We start from the raw sequence: 16,368 nt of genomic DNA on the forward strand, positions 1-16,368 counted from the left end.
CATTAATGTCACACCGTTACAGTTTAAACTACTACTGGTTGTTTCAGTTAAACATTGATTAACGTGTCCGCGTGCCTTTTGGGCTGCGGGTTATGGTTGTAGAGCGGGCGGGTGGGCTTAGCGTCTAGCCAATCCAGGAGTAATTGCGATAATTCGGGTTAAATAAGGAGAGCTCCAGGCTTTAAAACACTTTAAACGCACCGTCCTGCCCTCTCAGACTCGCTTTCTGTAATCTTCCCCCCTCCCACCCTTTCTCTCTCCCTCCCTCAGTGTTTGTGTGTGTATGTGTGTGCGGGGGTGGGTGGGTGTGTGTGTTATATCTGACAGACTGCTGTAGTAGACTAGTTCAGAACTGAGGCAGACAGACAGGGAGCTGCAGGGCCTGACCGGAAGCCAGCCTTCTTCTGTCGTTTCACATTTCTCTATTCCTCTCTTCCCTTCCGAGCAGCCGTTACCGGCAGGCCCCTCTCTCTTTCTGTCTCTTTGTCTCTCTCTCTCCTCCCGACCGGACCACCCTGAGGGCACCCGCCCAGGTGAATGCAGGTGGTTGAGATCGTCATACTGACCGCGGTGTCTGGTGCTGGTTTCCCGGTAGCCATGAGTCGCGAGCTGACGCCCCCGCCTGTCACACAATGTCTTGTGTGGGTCTGCTCGAGGGCAACACGGCCGATGACACTTCCCCTCAGCGTGTGAGTCCTGGTTGAAGAGGCTCGATCCAAACCAACAAAGAAAAGAGACGAGTCGGTGTCTCTTTTCCTCTCACGAGCTGCAGTCCTATCGACCTTCTGCACAAGCGCAGATCAGAAAAACACACACAAACTTCTGGTAATAACACGGTGCCTTACAATTTACTGTGAAATACCATTTTTTTTGTCTACAGAAATCCCCTTGAATTCACGACATTAAATAAATGCAACGAGGTTTATTACTCAGAGACAGTTTGGAGCCGTTAGAAGAAAATTGTCTCATTATTTTCATTATTTCATCACGATTTTAACTTCGTTTTTGATAGCAGTGTAAAAAGATTCCATATAATTTCGATCAAAACAAGACATTTTCGACATAAGTAGACATGTCCCGAGCAGACATTACTATTTGGTATTCAGTCTATTCGATCACAAAAATACATAGTATAATAATAACAATAATTATAGTAACAAAAAGCATATAATACGATATGATGATGATAGTATATACGTAACAGTAATAACATTAATACAATTTTAAAATAACGATAACAATTATAGTCCTGGCAGCATAATATTTCCGTGTATTATTAATAATAGCCTAATAGAGATAGCCTACATTCACTGTTCACAGCAATAAACGGCTCTGTTCGAAAAATGAATACGGAAAACCCAGTCCGTTTAATAACAAAGAAAATACTTTCTGTAAACGAAAGTATGTTTTTATTTAAGGCTAATATAAAGTAAATATTAAAGCCAGGTAATTTTTTGAAATAAACTTACATTTGAGTTGAAAATCCGATTAGTTTTGTAATAGCCTAGGTTTAAGGCATGTGGGTAAAACGAAGAAAGCAAACCGTCTGAAAATACAAACGAGCAAAAAGAAAATGTCCACAAAAATGGTAGAAAATGTTGAAAGAGTGTCGGTTCCTTATTAGGGAAGATACAATATTTATTCCTTGTCTCCTGGGATGGAAGCTGCGCGGCTTCCTCCATTGTCCTCCATCCATTCCTCAGTGCTGATGCTTAATTTTCTAACTATATTGTCAAGGGACCACCGACGACATCACACCAGAAATACCCTGCAAGTACAAAATCCGCGCGCCAGCCGGTGTGATCCGTACAGAGGGGAAACGCTCGCGTTCTACCAGCTATAGGCGGCTCCGCGCGGGGACTTTTTCCATTTCTTTCGGTTTGGGGATTTTAACGGAAAGCATTTATTCGATCACGAGGGAAAGCGGGTTAGTGGAGCAACACCATGTCAGCCACGTTCCCGGGTCTGGTCCATGATGCCGAGGTATTTATTACCATTATTCCTGATCAATAAGGGATATTATGTATCATTAATAGTAGCCTAATCACACCTGTTTGATACTTGCAGATTTAGAGTAAAAATCGTTGTGATGCATCTCCAGAAAGCAGAGCTTCACGTAGGCTAGGTAAGGTAATGGGAGAGAACTGGCTCGGTGGAAAGGCCGTTGTTTTTTCCGTTGTGTGGAGAGAGAGGGAATAGAAGGAGAGAGAGGCAGATGAGACTTGTGTGTATTAACCGGTAACGGGTGATTAGAACATTTGAGGCGGAAGCATTCTACTGTGGCTCACGCTATACCTACCTGCCGTCGAGTGCGCCCAGAGCTGAGACCGCAGTTAAAAAATAATAATAAAACGACATGCGCTCTAAAACGCTGAAAAGAGAATGACAGATAGGTGTAGGCTACAACACACACACATATACACAGACTCACACTGAGCGCTCGTGCTGCTGTGCGTTCCCCTCACAGGCTTGTGGAATGACATTTTCTTCAGGTGTTTTTTTTTTTTTTAAAGCGCTTTGAGTGTTTGAGTTGCGTTTGAATTGTGTCAACTTGTGTGTCAGGGTGTTTGGGAGGCAACTGGATGTTCAAGAGAGAGAGAGAACTCGAAATAGAGGGAGAAACAGAGAGTGAGAGGGAAAGAGAGGGAGAGGGAAAGAGAGAAATTGTAAATGAAATGACATCGCTGATATTTCCCTTTTCTATATTTCTCTCAGATACGTCATGACGGGTCCAACAGTTACCGTCTGATGCAGCTCGGCTGCCTCGAGAGCGTTGCCAACTCCTCCGTGGCCTACAGCTCATCCTCGCCGCTCACAGCGTACCCTGCGGCGGGCACCGAGTTCGCATCGCCCTACTTTTCTACCAACCACCAGTATACCCCCCTACACCACCAGTCGTTCCACTATGACTTCCAGCACTCCCACCCCGCGGTGGGCCCGGAGGCGTATGGCCTCAACTCTCTCCACTCTGGGCAGTACTACCAGCAAATTCACCACGCGACCCACGGAGACACAGACTTCATCAACCTGCACAGTGCCCGTGCACTCAAATCCTCGTGTCTGGACGAGCAGCAGCGGCGCGAGCTGGGCTGCCTGGACGCCTACAGGCGCCATGACCTGTCTTTGATGACGTCACATGGCGGGCAGTACGGCATGCACCACGACCAGAGGCTGCTGCCGGCTGCTGGTCTAGGGCTCCCTCCCCCTGGGGCGGATGACCTGCAGGTACCCCCTCTCCTCGACTTTTCTCTCTTCTCCACTGTTGGAAATTGAGATCTTGATCAAACCTCAAACAAGTCCATACCAAACTGCATATACTTTTCAGTTCTATACCAGCTCTAACATGGTTGGGATTATGTCCAACCATGTTAGATAATTGAGCATTCAGGAATCAAAAACAAATTGAAAACACTTTGAAAACACTTTACTCACCAAAAAGGCTTTCACTGTGCTTCCTGGGTACCTGCTCTTCCTGAAACCCGACCTTTATCTTCTAAAACCTGACCAGAAATTTTAAAAATCTAACCGGTATTTTATTAAACATAAACCCCCAAAATCCTACTAATTTCCCTTTTAGTCCATTTCCTAAGTATGCTTTCAAAACACAAAGACACAATCTCTGGCGCTTCTCCCGCTCATCTGAAATCCATTACTTCTGAGTGGGAGCGCATGAGGGCTTATTCAAACTATAAATAGAGCTTTATATACCTAGTCAAGTTTATGATGTAATTACACTGGATATAGAGAACTGATTTAATCTAAAATTAAGGTTAAGTAATATATGGGCTGATAGCTATAGCTCAAAGAAATCGACTAAAAACTATCTAAAATTGGTTGGTTTAAGAATGCACTTCCATTATACAGTCCACCCTCTATTTTACTCCATATGCACGTGACCTATATTTTAACTATTCTTTTCGATGTAATGAAATGGACTGTGTGTGAGTGTGTGTGTCCGTCCGGCTGGTGAGGCGGTGAAAAGCCGCTGGTTCTCTCTTCTCCTCTGAAAGGCGGATTAAGGGATCGGGATTCCGGGTACAATAGGCCGCTCGGGCGCAGTAAAGCACCGTAGTTTATCCAATTACCGACTTAATGTCAATCAACCGGTTCTTTATGCAGCGACATCTGAGCAGCGGTTCCGGTTAAACACGCGGTACAGAAAGATCTCTGGTTAAATGCGCTGCAGCGCGCGACGGAAATATCTTAGTTCAATGCTCAGCTGCGCGGAACAGAAATATCCGTTTTCATTTGGATTATTCCTCTCAACTTTACAACCAAACTGCTAACTCAACCAACAGTTATTAAATAGGCCTAGGTGTACTTTCACTCGTCTAATAATATCTATAAATATGATTGCTTTGTTAATAACACAAATACTGCTCTATATGATAACTACTTGATGGATAATATAGGTTGTAATAATTTATTAATATTATTTATATCGGATATATGATAACTTGCTACTTGATTAACAGACGTTTTGTATTATTGGGCGAGGCATATACGATAAAATAATTGTTAATTTAAAATAATTACATGTATAGCGTTGTAAAGCATTAAAAAATAATACTTATAACTATAATAATTCGCAGGTTTAAGTGACGTTTTCTATAGATATACTACTATACTATATAATATACTAATATGTTTTTCTGTTGGGAATATTCTCTTTTTGAAGCTTTTATGATGGTGCATATCGCAATCTTTTCATATATATACTAAATATGACTGTATTAAGACCTACATAATTTGGATTAATAATACATTTAGCCTAGTATTTCACCATTATGACCACTATCATTTTGTAGACACTTATCTGACTGTGAAGGCTGTGTTGTGTAAAGGGGCACACACACAATCACACACACGAGCTAGGGGCTCACACACACCGGCCATTAGAATAGGTCTTCAACCTTCTTTAGAAAAGAAAGGCACGTGAACCTGAGTAGAACAGATGCGTTCCATCTCGTGCATCTTTGAGTGAGTAAAGAGATTTTCATGCTCAACAAAGGAGCTGCCACACCTTTCGCCCGTCAGACGCTTAATTAATGCAAGACCTCTGAGTTTTGTATATTGATTTTATAATCACTTTAGCTGCGGAGTAAAAAGAAAAATAGAGAAAGGAGTTTGTTAAAAAGACTTACAAGGCCTCTTCCGTGTGGCGCGAGACAGACCGCGGAGTGTTTTATTTTAATCAGGGTTCTGTCTGTGCCCGGGCCGTCTCGCGGCTCACACCGAGGATTAACTGTGTTATTCTCAATGAGAGCTCATGTTCCTTAGCCATTCTGATGACATCACTAATATCAGGCCCTGTACGCGGCCATGTGTAACAGGTTCCACATCTGTGCTTACAATCGGTTATAAGCGGTGACAACAGGTAGACGCAGGTGTCAAAATACACACACACGAGTTGAGCCTTCTTGTCCATCTTGAGGTTAACGCCCTGCGCTGAGCCGTGAGCGTGTTTGTTGATTCTGATTCTTGATTGTTCTAATCCGGACCTGATTCATGTCTTCTTAATTATTATTCTCTTCCTCTTCTTTTTCTTCGTCTTCTTATTAATATTAACATTGATTTAACTTCTTTCAGGGCTCGGTGGAAGCACAATGCGGGCTCGTGCTGAACGGCCAAGGAGGTGTCATCCGAAGAGGTAGGAAACATCACAGTAATGAAACTGTTTGGATTTCTCTTTCTTAAAATAATTATAATCAAAAAGACAATATGCATTTGTTTATTTTCCATCCCTTTAAACTCTGGTCATATAATGTTTTGCTTTTTGTAATTATACGTTTATATGTTTGTATGAAACCACAAACTAAATGAAATCTATTATTTTTGTGGACTTTCCAAGTTTATTACATACCATGGTACTATTTTATATTATTCGGTACATTTTAAATCAATTTATAAATCAATTTACCTACGAGCCAGTGAATTCTACCTGTGTCGTGATTGAAGTTTTAAGGTCAGTGCAACATCCGGGGTGTCAAATAGCACGGGTTGTTCCTCGAAAATAGTGTGTTTTGCCTCACTTTGATATTTTAAGTAAATATCAAGTAACTATATGGAATTCTAAAAGGCTAAGCGCTTTTTAATATATTTTTAATATTATGTGGATCATTCAATTTCAGCTTTTTTGTGAGTCTTACTGAAGTGCTAAAATCAGTATTGTCCCTGTGCCACTAGGAACATTTAATAATGTCCACCATAATTGGAAATTACGTTAATTTGTTGCTTTCTTTTCTTGCTTTGTGAACATTATTATTTATTTGAAATGTCCCGTTTTAATATTGGGAAATAATTTATTTTTATTTTCTAAATAAACATTTAACTAATAGCCAAATAAATGTATTCCTTTCTGTCAATTGCCACCCCTGTTGTATGCATCCCTTCCCCGGTTTTATTTATATACAATTTATTTTAACTATTTATTTGACATCAAAATGTTTTTTTTTTCTTCAAACATATATATATATATATATATATATATAGTTATATACATATAATTGACAACAACAACAATATGTTAATCATATATATATATATATATATATATATATATATATTTATATATATATATATATATATATATATATATATATATAATGACAACGACAACAACAGCAACATTAATGATACAAATAAAAAAATGATATCAGCTACAGTAGGGTTTATAGCCTAATAAAGTAATTTCATAATTTTGACCTATACTATGTCAATAATGTTTTGATGTTATATGCTTATGGATTTTTGTGATTAGTTATCTTTGACAAAATGTAAACCAGGTGTTAATTGAACTAAGAAATGTAGCCTAAAAAACATAAATATAATATAAATAATAAATATAGCGTAGCCTACAGGGGTAGTAACATCTGAATTCTGAATTGTTTGCTTGGTGAAATTAACACATTTACAATAAAAAAACGAAATTTATAAAAAATGTAAATGAAAAACCTTTGAGCTCGGTGGTTAGAACGAAAAGACTACTGTTTTAGTTAGTTTTACAGCATCACTCTGTTCCTGTGATCCATCAAAGGAGTCGTTATTATTTCTTTATTCTCCTGCTATAAATACATCTATACTCACATCTTATGCGTGTGTAATGTTCCACTCTGTCTAGGCGTGTGTGTATGTGTGTGCTCGCGGGTGTGTGTGTTGCTGTGTATAAGTGTTGGGTTTTTTGGTTTTCTGGAGGATTGATGCGGGAATCCCTCCGCTATCACTTTCGGTTAATGGTGTGCAGGATTTAGCCGCGAGCTCAGCCGCTCCAACCATCACAACCAATAATCTTTGCTTTACCTCGCGCTCTCGTATCGATAGCTTCTCTCGCCTCCGGCGGCCGCTTTGATATGCTAATGCAGCGCGGGCCGAATTCAGCAGAGATCATATTAATGTTGTTCTTTCTGACGCCGGATTTGGCGCCATGAATATTCACACAACCTTTTTCAAAAGACATCTCTCCAGAAACGCGGCTCCTACTTAGAGCAGCGTCTGTGTTTTAATCTGTAGTGTCCTGCGAAGCTTTCAGCATCTGATCAAGCTTATCACCGGACCCGCGCCCTGGATATGCACGCGCGCCCTTTTCTTAGACGCTTGGTGGGTTTGTGTGGGCTGTGCTGTGTCAGAAAGGGTGCTATAAACAATGTTGTTAAAATAAGAGGACAATACCATTTGGCCCGTGTCTCTTTTTCTTTAATTTTTGTGGCAAACTCGTAAAAGGCGCTTGATTCCGCGTGTGATCCCACTGCCGCTCGCGCCGCCGCCTGAGGCTACTCTCGGCTGCTTAAATAGCGCTATCGCCTCTGGGCCCACGCGCTCCACCGCACTACCGCAATAGCTCTTTTTCGATTGCCCTTGGCTACATAAAATACAAACTACTTTGATTCAAAACATTTTTGGAGGAATTAATATGACGTGAACTGATTGACAGGCCCAGTCGGAAATTGTCACACAGTTGGACACACACACACGCATACACGATCACATACATACACATTATCATATTTTAATGACTGCATTCATAACAGTCATTAGAGAGGGAAATGAAACAGCTTTGTCTCCAAGTATTACAGGTGTGATCCCACTGCTTTTTCTTTAGTTTCAACCCTATCCTAAACCTCAACTCCAGCCTTAACAGACAAGATGTTTCTGTTTAAAGCCGATCCCAAACCTTAAACCTTACCAACAGCATCATCTCATAATAATCTCATCAGTAACTGACAGGTGTCTAGATGGAAAACCAGAGCTGGACAGGAAGTTCAGTCCCTGAGCAAGGCAATTAACTCTTATTTCTCACTTGGTCAACTTACCTGGTAAAATATGATTATACCTTTTTTAAAGATATTTCTTTTGTAACCTAAACCCCCCACAAATTCTTGGGTTTGGGTTACATTCTTCGGTCTGCGTGTTAGTTTCTGTTTGTCTCTGTGTGATTTAGAAGAGAAACGTGTGTCTGGTGAATCACATAACACGTTACATTTTTATATTTGATCTGTTTGTGTTCTGTAGGAGGAACCTGCGTGGTGAACCCCACAGATCTGTTCTGCTCTGTCCCTGGGCGTCTGTCCCTGCTCAGCTCAACCTCCAAATATAAAGTCACCATCGCTGAGGTGAAGAGACGCCTCTCTCCCCCAGAGTGTCTCAATGCCTCATTACTAGGAGGAATTCTCCGCAGGTACACACACACAGCCCACGGCACAAAACACCTTCATATTTCAGGTTCTTGATACCACTGTTTTCTTTATCAATGACAATTGTTATTGATGTTGGTGTGATTGTGTATTTTATTTTGAGGTGAAACAGCATTATTTTTAATTATAGTGATATAGCAGCGGGTTTTACTGATGGCTGAATGGTCATGTGTTTTAATGCAGAGCCAAGTCTAAGAATGGTGGTCGTTGTCTGAGAGAGAAGTTAGATCGTCTGGGACTCAATCTGCCGGCTGGACGAAGGAAAGCTGCCAATGTCACACTGCTCACCTCGCTGGTAGAAGGTAAGAACAAAACCCCTCCCCCACATCTTCTGTCCCGCTATCACTCCTCACCTCCTAGTCAAATATGGTTGCCATGGAGGAGGTCACTCCAAGACATAAGACAGAGGTTTCTACGGCATCACTGGACTGGCCAGGAGTTCTACCAGGGGAAACTCACTGCTCTGGACTGGCCTGAAGCTGTACCAGGGGAAACTCACTACTCTGGACTGGCCTGGAGCTGTACCAGGGGAAACTCACTGCTCTGGACTGGCCTGAAGCTGTACCAGGGGAAACTCACTGCTCTGGACTGGCCTGAAGCTGTACCAGGGGAAACTCATTGCTCTGGACTGGCCTGGAGCTGTACCAGGGGAAACTCACTGCACTGGACTGGCCTGGAGCTGTACCAGGGGAAACTCACTGCACTGGACTGACCTGAAGCTGCACCAAGGGAAACTCACTGCACCGGACTGGCCTGAAGTTGTACCAGGGAACCTCACTGCACTGGACTGGCCTAAAGCTGTACCAGGGAAACTCACTGCACTGGACTGGCCTGAAGCTTTACCGGGGAAACTCACTGCACAGGACTGGCCTGAAGTTATACCAGGGGAAACTCACTGCACAGGACTGGCCTGAAGTTATACCAGGGGAAACTCACTGCACTGGACTGGCTTAAAGCTGTACCAGAGGAAACACTGCACTGGACTGGCCTGAAGCTGTACCAGGGGAAACCCACTGCTTTGGACTGGCCTGAGTACCAGGGCAAATCCACTGCTTTGGACTGGCCTGAAGCTGTACATGGGGAAACCCACTGCTTTGGACTGGCCTGAAGCTGTACATGGGGAAACCCACTGCTTTGGACTGGCCTGAAGCTGTACCAGGGGAAACTAACTGCTCTGGACTGGCCTGAAGCTGTACCAGGGGAAACCCACTGCTTTGGACTGGCCTGAAGTTGTAACAGGGCAAACTCAGTGCACTGGACTGTGGTGACAAACGGGTCCCCCAATAAATTGAACAGAATGTTGGTATTGGCCAGGACATTCTCAAAGTTAAAGGTTCTTGCAAGAAAGAACAATCTAGCACTTTGGCAGCATACAAACCTTTATCCATTCCGTATCTTACATGGCAAGTCAAATGTCAGATGTAATTTACTGCTCTGCCATCCACTTCGTATCCTTGGCACGCTTCAACACTCATCACTGTGACCTTTACACTCTGACCCCCCCCTTGACACTCATCACTATGACCACTGTGTCACACTGGTTGACTGGCCCTGATTGTGTACAATGACAGACTCATTGGTACAAATGCATTCATGACTCACTTTTAGATAAATGCCCTCTCTGACTTAGCTCACTTGTTAACATCTGGTACTCTGACAGTAATCTGCACTCCGGAAGATAGATCCTCTGGTTTCTCCTGAAGCCTATTCTTTGGTCAACACTTATTTTGCTTCTGGTATGAGCTTGACAAAGTCTAAATTACTACTTAAAAAATAAAATAGCTGCTGTCTGATTACCTGGTTCAAATAACAGTTAAATAATTACTTAATTGATGACTATTTGTCCGGTGTTGTTGTTGTCTGAGGAGGCGCCTGGTGAGGTGCTCATCCTGGAACAGGGCTGGTCATCTGACCTCTACATGGAGTAGACCTTTGCTAACCAGCTGCTTCACTATCAGTCCCTGACTGAGCAATCGTTTGATAATCACGGTCCAGCTTCGGTCGTGTTCACAGCCTCTCACCACATGGCCTTCAGATTGCAGGCCTGCATTAGTTCAGGGCAAAGCAGCTGGTTCTGATCCACTTCAGCAGACACTCTTTGCTGTGAAGAAAAGGCTGTTTGTATTAAAAAAGTGTTGACACAAAGAAATACCTTTGTGGTATTTGAATCCTGCTTGAATTCATATTTGATTTGTGGGTTCAGATAAAGTATTTAAAATGTATGTGTGTGTGTGTGTTCAGGTGAGGCGCTCCATTTGGCCAGAGACTTTGGGTACACGTGTGAGACAGAGTTTCCTACTAAGGCTGTAGGGGAGCATCTGGCCCGGCAACACAACGAACCCAAGGAGACCAGCGCACGGAAGAAGATGGTGTTGGCCACAAAGTAAGACACACACAATTAGGCTTGTATGCACACACAGACACACACACAAGCACACATTAAACTTCTAACCTCTAACATGTGCCCTTTAACCTCTTGACCCTTAGGCAGATCTGTAAGGAGTTCCAGGACCTGTTGAGTCAGGATCGCTCTCCTCTGGGCTCTTCTAGACCCACCCACATACTGGATCTGGACATACAAAGACATCTCACACACTTCAGGTACACACACACACACACACATACAGCTCCGGAAAAAATTAAGAGGCCACTGCACCTTTTTCCTTCCTTTCCAAAGAAGTCGGAAAGGAACATTTTGAGAGAGGAACAGAAGGGTTAAAATTAAGAGACCACTGCAAATTGAACACTTCTGTTTCTCACTCAAAACCTTCCTTTTCAACTTTTTTGGAAAGGAAAGAAAAAGGTGCTGTAGCCTGTAAATTTTTTCCAGGAGCAGTACATACAAAAACGCACACACACACACACACAATGTAATATGTATAATATTATAAACCAGTGGGCCCTTTACCAAGCCTCACTACTGATGTCTGTGGTAAGGCTTATACAGTCTGTATATTGCAATGTATGTGTAATGAACGTGTCATGTCTTTTGCAGCCTGATCACCCACGGCTTTGGCACTCCTGCTGTGTGTGCAGCTCTCAGCACCTTCCAGACTGTCCTCAGTGAGATGCTCAACTTCCTGGATAAAAATTCTGCTGCAGGGAACCCTGGGAAAACCTCTGGTCAGGAGTCAGAAAAGACCGGGACTGTCCGAAAAACTAGCGAACCCCTGAATAAAGATGGAAAAGCTGAAAAGACAGAGTAGCTCCTCCCCTGTGCCTTGGAGCAGTGTGTGTGTGTGTGTGTGTGTCAGGGTTTTGATCCCTGTAAGGAGAAGCTAATCTCCATGGAGATGAACAGAGACTTTTATTTATTCTGATCAACAGGAAGTAGAGACATGGACTTCCTGTCACCGCCATCTGGGAGCCAACAGAAGAGGAGCGAGGCACACAGACACACACACACACACGGCCACTCAAGCCAACATACACATAAACACACACACACACACACACATACAGTTGGTTTCCCCTCCTCCAGAGTCCACCTAAACAGTGCAATTATTGCCATCAGTAATTTTACCATTGTGTGTGTGTGTGTTTGTGCACAAGTGCGTGTGTGTGTGTGTGAGTGCGCGTGCAAGTGTGTATGTGTGTTTGAGTCCCAATTTCAGAGACTCAGCCATTTTGTAACGGTGACTATTTAGTTGCCATAGAAACAGTTTGTTGTGCATGTCTCTCTTTGTACACTGCCCAGAACAATGTTTCTGACTCAAGCTCTTTGCCATTCATAAACATTTGTATAGATATATATAAATATTTAAATAACTTTTCTTGTAGGCTTTGAACTATATATATGTTAAAACCATACCTTCTAAAATACATGTTCAATAAAAAACAATGCTACGTGTTGCCTAGTTCCTATGAAGTGGGTGGGTCTATCAATCAATCAGACAACTAAAACACACGTACATGATTTGCAATACCATTCAAATAATTAAATCTTAATTTTTTCAATACAATAATTGTATTTGGGCATAGCAGGTCATTGTATGTGAAATGTATCTAACGGAATATAAAACAGTTTGATCAGTAAGATGGAACAGGAAACAACTTTATCAATATGATAGAATATGAAATAGCTTGATCAATATGAAAGAATATATACATTTATAAATCAGATACTAAAGAAAAAAGTTTGATCAAGCTGATGGATTATGCAACCGCTTGATCAGTCTGATAGAATATAAAACAGATGGATCAATCTGATAGAAAATGGTAGCGTTTGATCAATCTGATATATGAAATACATTGATCAATCTGATAGAATATGAAACAGCTTGATCAATATGATAGAATATGAAATACATTGATCACTCTGATAGAATATGAAATACATTAATCAATATGTTGTAATATGAAACTGTTTGATCAATAAGACAGAATATAATATGACAGAATATAACATTTTAAATTATTTCTTTTCAAGATGTGTTTTGAGGCATTTCTTCAGCTTTGTGGGACAGGAAAGTGAAAACGTAAAGATAAAAGAGGGCGCTGCAGAACACCGGAAGGCTGAAGCTGAGACTGCTGGACCATGTTATCAAGCTTCAATCTGATAGAATATGAAACAGCTTTAATGAGAAGAAATATCAAACAGCTTCAGTCTGATGGAATAGAACTGCTTCAATCTGACAGAAGGTGAAAAATAACTTATCAATCATATCGAATATGAAACAGCTTAAATTTGATAGAATGTTTTGTAATCAATGTTTTTGTAAAATAATAAACATTTTGATAAATCTGAAAGCATTTGAAATAGCTTAATTCTGATGGAATATGAAAAAACAATGTTATCAATCTGGTAGACTGGCACAAGTTGTATGTTAATTTGAAAAAGCTTGACCAATCTGATAAAATATTAAATATATGAATCAATACATTTGATAGAATATGAAACAGTTACATTCTGACTGAAAATGAATCAGCTCGATCAATCTGAAAATAATTTGATTAATCTTGTAAAAAATATGAAATAGCCATGATCAGTTAATTGAATCAGTTGATTGATTATACAATAGCTTTATCATGATAGAATATGAAGCAGTTAACACAATATAAAAAACATAAATCAATATGAAACTGCTTTAATGTCGTATTCGTATAGAATATATGTCCTTATGTAAAAAAATATTATTATAATTTACAGTGCAAAGCACACTCACATGGGGTTCCTTGTAACATAAGACCATTCTAAGGGGGGGGGGGGGGGGGGTTGACAGAACCTATTGTCACTCTTTGTGTATCAAACTCCTACCAAATGTAATTTGTTTGCTAGTTTGCTGAGCCATAAGCACCTACTATATTTCTCCAACTCATCAGGATTATGTTTTTTATCCCCAAAGTGAGGCTGTAAGAAATGATTAGAGTTTGGCTAATCTTTTGTTGTCCTTCTGAAACTTCCAGAATATTTTATTGTAGAACAGGGGAGGTGAGACCTCCAGGACTTTGAGAAAATCTAAAATCTTCCAGAGCAGCACCACAATGTTCAGTGAACAGGGCATCCATATGAAGCAGAGTGCTCTCTGAAGTGTCCAGGAAGACCCACAGCAGAAACATTTTTTTCAAACGTGTTTTCTAACATAGTCTCTAATTTATAGATATCTGGGGAAACGAATCCGGGAAGATTACAGGTTGATCTAAGCAAATCAAAAAATGCAAAGGTTCCTTTTATGTAAATGCATCCTATGGTATTCATCCCCAGGACTCTCCACTGTAAAAAGGGTTTGTTGAGGTAAGATGGGGTAAAGGAGCCTCCTCTGGCTATGGGGAGCTGAAATGACATTGGCCTGAGGTCAAAATGCACTTTGATTTCTTTCCAGATACGTGGAGTGCTGTGTATGACGGCATTATGAGTGTACACAGTGACGGGAGCCCAGAGCACTGAGCATGTAGCAATGGGATGACAATCCTCGTGTTCAATCCCAAGCCTGTTGAAGAAAGCTGAGCGATGTGGCCCAGAACATGACCATCCAGAGTTTAGTGGCTTAATAATAAAATATAACAGTTTGGGAGAGCTCGTCCTCATTTGATTTGGCATTCGATAAAGGGACATTTTATTGGTATTAGTTTGTGGCCCAAATGGCTGGGTTGTAGAAGTGGATTTTGTAAGACGACAAATTCAGGAGGACAGTCACCTCACAAAGTGACTAAAAATAACAGGGAAAAAACAACCATCCTGTAGCCGTCTGTTCCTATTTCCTATGCTGTTTCAACACTTGTTTCTAGTTCACATGATTGGGGTTTTCCAAATGATTTGGTAAAGATTGTCTGGAAGGTCTCTGACTGAAATGGAAGGTCTGTGACTGAAATGGAAGGTCTGTGACTGAAATGGAAGGTCTCTGACTTGAACTGCATTCAGCTCAACTGAAACTTATACGAACCTCCTGGTGCTGAAGTGATATATCTTTTTAAAAACGTTGGAAAGGACCCTGGCTTATAACGGGGAAATGCATGTTGGATGACATGAATATTAACCGCATTCACTCCTACCCTGGTCACCCACTGTTCCACAAATTCTCGTCTGGCAGGAACAGTGTATTTTCCCCGTTCTTTGGCCCTCAGCACCCAGCCATCTGTCCTGTAGAGACTAATAAGACCTCATCAAGTCACCTCCAAACTGCAAATTAAAGGCTCACTAAGTTGCACTCTGACTCTGTTCGAAAATCTGGATCTCCCTGCATCCAGATTTACTTTGTTGAATATGTAGATTTACACATCAGCTGTCATCCATTCATATTATCTACTCATCCCTCATATCCCATTCTGCTCATCAACCCTTTGCGTGTTACATTTTATGTATATTTTCCCATATTAAAATCATTAGTAAAATACTTAGACCATTTTAAGTAATTTATCTTGAAGAACCAAGGAGGCTGATGCAATTCTCTGGCCTAAAAATGGTGAAGAACACTTTGCTGGCAAAAACAGCGGCCTAATTAGTTCACAGGTAAATTAATGGAGAGAATGGCGTTTGACATTTTGCGTTTTAGTCAATCGGCTGATGCTGTCATCCAGAGAAATGTGCTTAAATAAGTGAGCGCAAAATATTAGTAGGCAAACTACAGTACTTTAAATTTACATTTGTTAAAGGGGAGAGAAGAGTGGGTTATGTTTTATGACTCGGTGGCCTGGATGGTTTGTAGAACCGATTGGAAACATGGCCAGAACACTGGGGTTTACCCCCTTAAGATAAGATGGGATCTAAAGTGGCCACATAGAGTCAGGATATTAAATTAATATCCTTTCAGAAGAAATTGCCCCTAAATGCCTTGGGGCATAAGGATTTAATACTTACAACAGAGGGCAGACAGCCCCCTACTGGCCCTCTGACACCGCTTCCAGCAGCATCTCCAATTCAGGAACTTACCAAGGACCAAAACTACTTAAAATCCGGGGGAGGCTAGTGGTGGCAGCTTCAAAAAATGTTCGCTAGATTACTTGCCCAGGCTAGTTGGCTTAAGGCTAGGTGGCTTAACTGATTATGGAGGGTCAAGAGTACTACAGATTTGGGTCTAGCAATACAACCCGTTAGTTTTCTCTAGTTATAGTGAAGATAACCAGACCCTCTCTGTGTTTCTATGATTTTTTAAAAACCATTTCATGCCTTTTTAGAAAGGTCAGTGACGGAAAATAGAGGATAGAGTTTTTGCTGAAAGAGCTGTAAATTGGCTTGCCT

At 41.3% G+C, this 16,368-nt stretch overlaps 1 protein-coding gene across 3 annotated transcripts; it reads left to right on the forward strand.

The window, feature by feature from the left end:
* The first annotated feature begins 1,893 nt into the window (after nt 1–1,893).
* Nucleotides 1,894–12,484, forward strand: tfap2d (transcription factor AP-2 delta (activating enhancer binding protein 2 delta)). Of its 3 annotated transcripts, XM_020056052.3 has the most exons (9): nt 1,894–1,983; nt 2,068–2,125; nt 2,716–3,225; nt 5,590–5,650; nt 8,509–8,674; nt 8,874–8,992; nt 10,932–11,073; nt 11,178–11,291; nt 11,686–12,484. In XM_020056052.3, the coding sequence occupies exons 3-9, from the start codon at nt 2,749–2,751 to the stop codon at nt 11,894–11,896; spliced, it is 1,290 nt and encodes a 429-aa protein (XP_019911611.1). In that variant the 5' UTR covers nt 1,894–1,983; nt 2,068–2,125; nt 2,716–2,748; the 3' UTR covers nt 11,897–12,484. The 3 variants fall into 3 exon arrangements, with proteins under 3 accessions (XP_019911611.1, XP_010881465.1, XP_019911612.1); XM_010883163.4 differs by lacking the exon at nt 2,068–2,125 and having other exon boundaries at nt 1,896–1,983; XM_020056053.2 differs by lacking the exons at nt 1,894–1,983; nt 2,068–2,125 and adding an exon at nt 2,416–2,492.
* The last annotated feature ends 3,884 nt before the right edge of the window (nt 12,485–16,368 follow it).

Source organism: Esox lucius, chromosome 18 (genome assembly GCF_011004845.1).
Source record: "Esox lucius isolate fEsoLuc1 chromosome 18, fEsoLuc1.pri, whole genome shotgun sequence".
Classification (NCBI taxonomy): domain Eukaryota; kingdom Metazoa; phylum Chordata; class Actinopteri; order Esociformes; family Esocidae; genus Esox; species Esox lucius.